At 55.9% G+C, this 2,262-nt stretch overlaps 1 protein-coding gene across 1 annotated transcript; it reads right to left on the bottom strand.

Moving 5' to 3' along the window:
* Positions 1-1,869, bottom strand: METBIDRAFT_192335 (actin family protein). The gene is given in 3 exon segments (XM_018854850.1): positions 1-42; positions 62-132; positions 232-1,869. 1 exon segment carries the CDS (start codon positions 1,464-1,466, stop codon positions 243-245), a length of 1,224 nt encoding a protein of 407 aa, XP_018709219.1. The 5' UTR covers positions 1,467-1,869; the 3' UTR covers positions 1-42; positions 62-132; positions 232-242.
* Between the last annotated feature and the right edge of the window lie 393 nt (positions 1,870-2,262).

The following is a 2,262-nucleotide window of genomic DNA, read 5'->3' as shown; positions in this document are numbered from 1 at the left end:
TCCCGTCTTCCAAGTCTCGTCTTTCATGTATCCGTCATTCATGTCTCGTATTTCATGCCATGTCCCGTCATTCATGTAGCCGTCTTCCAAGTCCCGTCTTCCAAGTCCCGTCTTCCAAGTCCCTTCCAAGTCCTGTCCATCTCCCTACCATGTCTCTTCCATGTCTCTTCCATAACCTGTCCAAGTTTCGTCCATGTCCCTTCCACGACCTGTCCATGTCCCTTCCACGACCTGTCCATCTCCTAGGAGTCGGCGAAGTTGCGGAAGCCAAACTGCTTCTGGCACCAGCTGGCGCCGTGCTCGTAGAACTCCTGCTTGGTGATCTTGACGGCGTCCAAGACGTCCGAATGCGCCAAGGCGCAGCCGCCGTGCCAGGCCGCGTGGTCCAAGGCATGGGCCTGGTCCACCACGCGCACGCCCCAGGCCGCCGGGAGCTCCAGGCGCAAGTCCGCCGCGAGCCGCGCGCGGAAGTTGCGCAAGTTGGCGGCGCCGCCCACCACGTGGATGTTGGCCAGGAGCATCGGGCGCACGGGCGCCGGGCACGCCATGATGGCGTCCACCACCAACGCCGGGAGGTTCCGGAAGCCCGCGTTCTGGAGCACCGCGCTGCGCGACCACGCGCAGTTGTCCAACAAGATCTCCGGGCGGAAGTACGCCTCCGGGCCCGTGAAGCGCTCGTCGCGGAGCACGATGGTCTGCGCGCCCGGCGCAAGCGGGCGCCCGGGCTCGCGCACGTGGCCCGTGGCCGTGGTCTTGAAGTCCGGGAGCACAAACTCGCACGCGGCGCGCAGCCGCGCGCGGAGCGCCTGCCCAAAGTCCGCCGCCACGTACAGCGTCTGCTCCTTGATGGTGTTGAGGAGCACCGGCTCGGCCGCCACGTCGTAGTGGCGGAACGCCACCGTCTCGCGGAGGAGCCCGGTCACGTGGCGCCCGCCGAACGGGAGCTTGCGCACGCCCGCCCACATCACGCGCTGGCCCAACACGGGCACCACGTGCGTGGCGCCGTGGCCGCAGTCCACCACCAACGCGTAGTCCGGCGGCGCGCGCGGCACGGCCCACGGCACGAGCTGCGCCGCGGCGCAGCGGTAGTACTCCGCAAAGCCGTACTCCTCGAACACCACGAGGTCGGTGTTCATGGAGAGCTGCGGGAGCTGGAACGGCGGCTCCGTCAACACGAGCCGCACGTCCAGCGGGTCGAGCGCGCGGCGCGGCAGGAGCCGGTCCAACGTGTAGTCCCACACGGGTTTCTGTGTCTCCCACAGCGTCAAGTGGCCCTGGTCGTGCGGCCGCTTGAAGCTGATGCCCAGGTGCAAGTTGGCGTGTGCCCGGTACTCGTTGCCGATGTAGACGATGCCGTCGCGCGCCTTGGCGAGCGTGTTGTCCACGGCGAGCGGCAGGCCGTGGTCCGCAAACCCGGCCTTGATCTGGTACGCGCCGTTGTCCAAAACGAGCTGCTGCGAGGGCATGGCGGAGAGGGCGGCGTGGGCAGAGTGGGGCGGCGGCAAAAGAAAAGTAGTACGTATGTGCGACTAGGGCCAAGGCGCGCGCGCGCCTCCAGGCCGGCTTCCCCAGACGGGCCCTGTCTTATTTCCCTTGGAATTAATAGAGAGAGAGTTTCGCTTTTGATTTCGGGTTTGATTTTTTGGTTGGTTGGGGACGGGCGCGGTGGTCTCGGGTGGTGTATTTTTCTTTTTGTTCTTTCGGGTCGGTTTTCTTTCGGGGGGTCGGTCCAGGACCTATGCTGTCTTGTTCAGTATTGTTCGTTCTCGTGGCGCGCTGGCTCTTTGACTTATATTTTGTTTAGACTCTATTTTTCAGCTTATAAACATATGATAATTAGAAGCCGTGTGATTGATCTATAGATTAAAGACTATGCTACAATTTTTAAATGTCTCACTATATTAAATGTATCACTATATTAAATGTATCACTATATTAAATGTCTCACTATATTAAATGTACCACTTTAATTAAATGTACTACTATATTTAAATGTATCACTATATTAAATGTATTCCTATATTAAATCTACCACTATATTAAATCTACCACTATATTAAATGTATCACTATATTAAATGTATCACTATATTAAATGTATCACTATATTTAAATGTATCACTATATTAAATGTATTCCTATATTAAATCTACCACTATATTAAATGTATCACTATATTAAATGTATCACTATACTTGTAATATATCACTATATTAAATGTATCACTATATTAAATGTATCACTATATTAAATGTATCACTAT

This window comes from Metschnikowia bicuspidata, assembly GCF_001664035.1.
Source record: "Metschnikowia bicuspidata var. bicuspidata NRRL YB-4993 chromosome Unknown METBIscaffold_36, whole genome shotgun sequence".
In the NCBI taxonomy this organism is placed as follows: domain Eukaryota; kingdom Fungi; phylum Ascomycota; class Pichiomycetes; order Serinales; family Metschnikowiaceae; genus Metschnikowia; species Metschnikowia bicuspidata.
The sequence above is the reverse complement of the archived record's forward strand: the minus strand, read 5'-3'. Positions and strand labels throughout refer to the sequence as shown.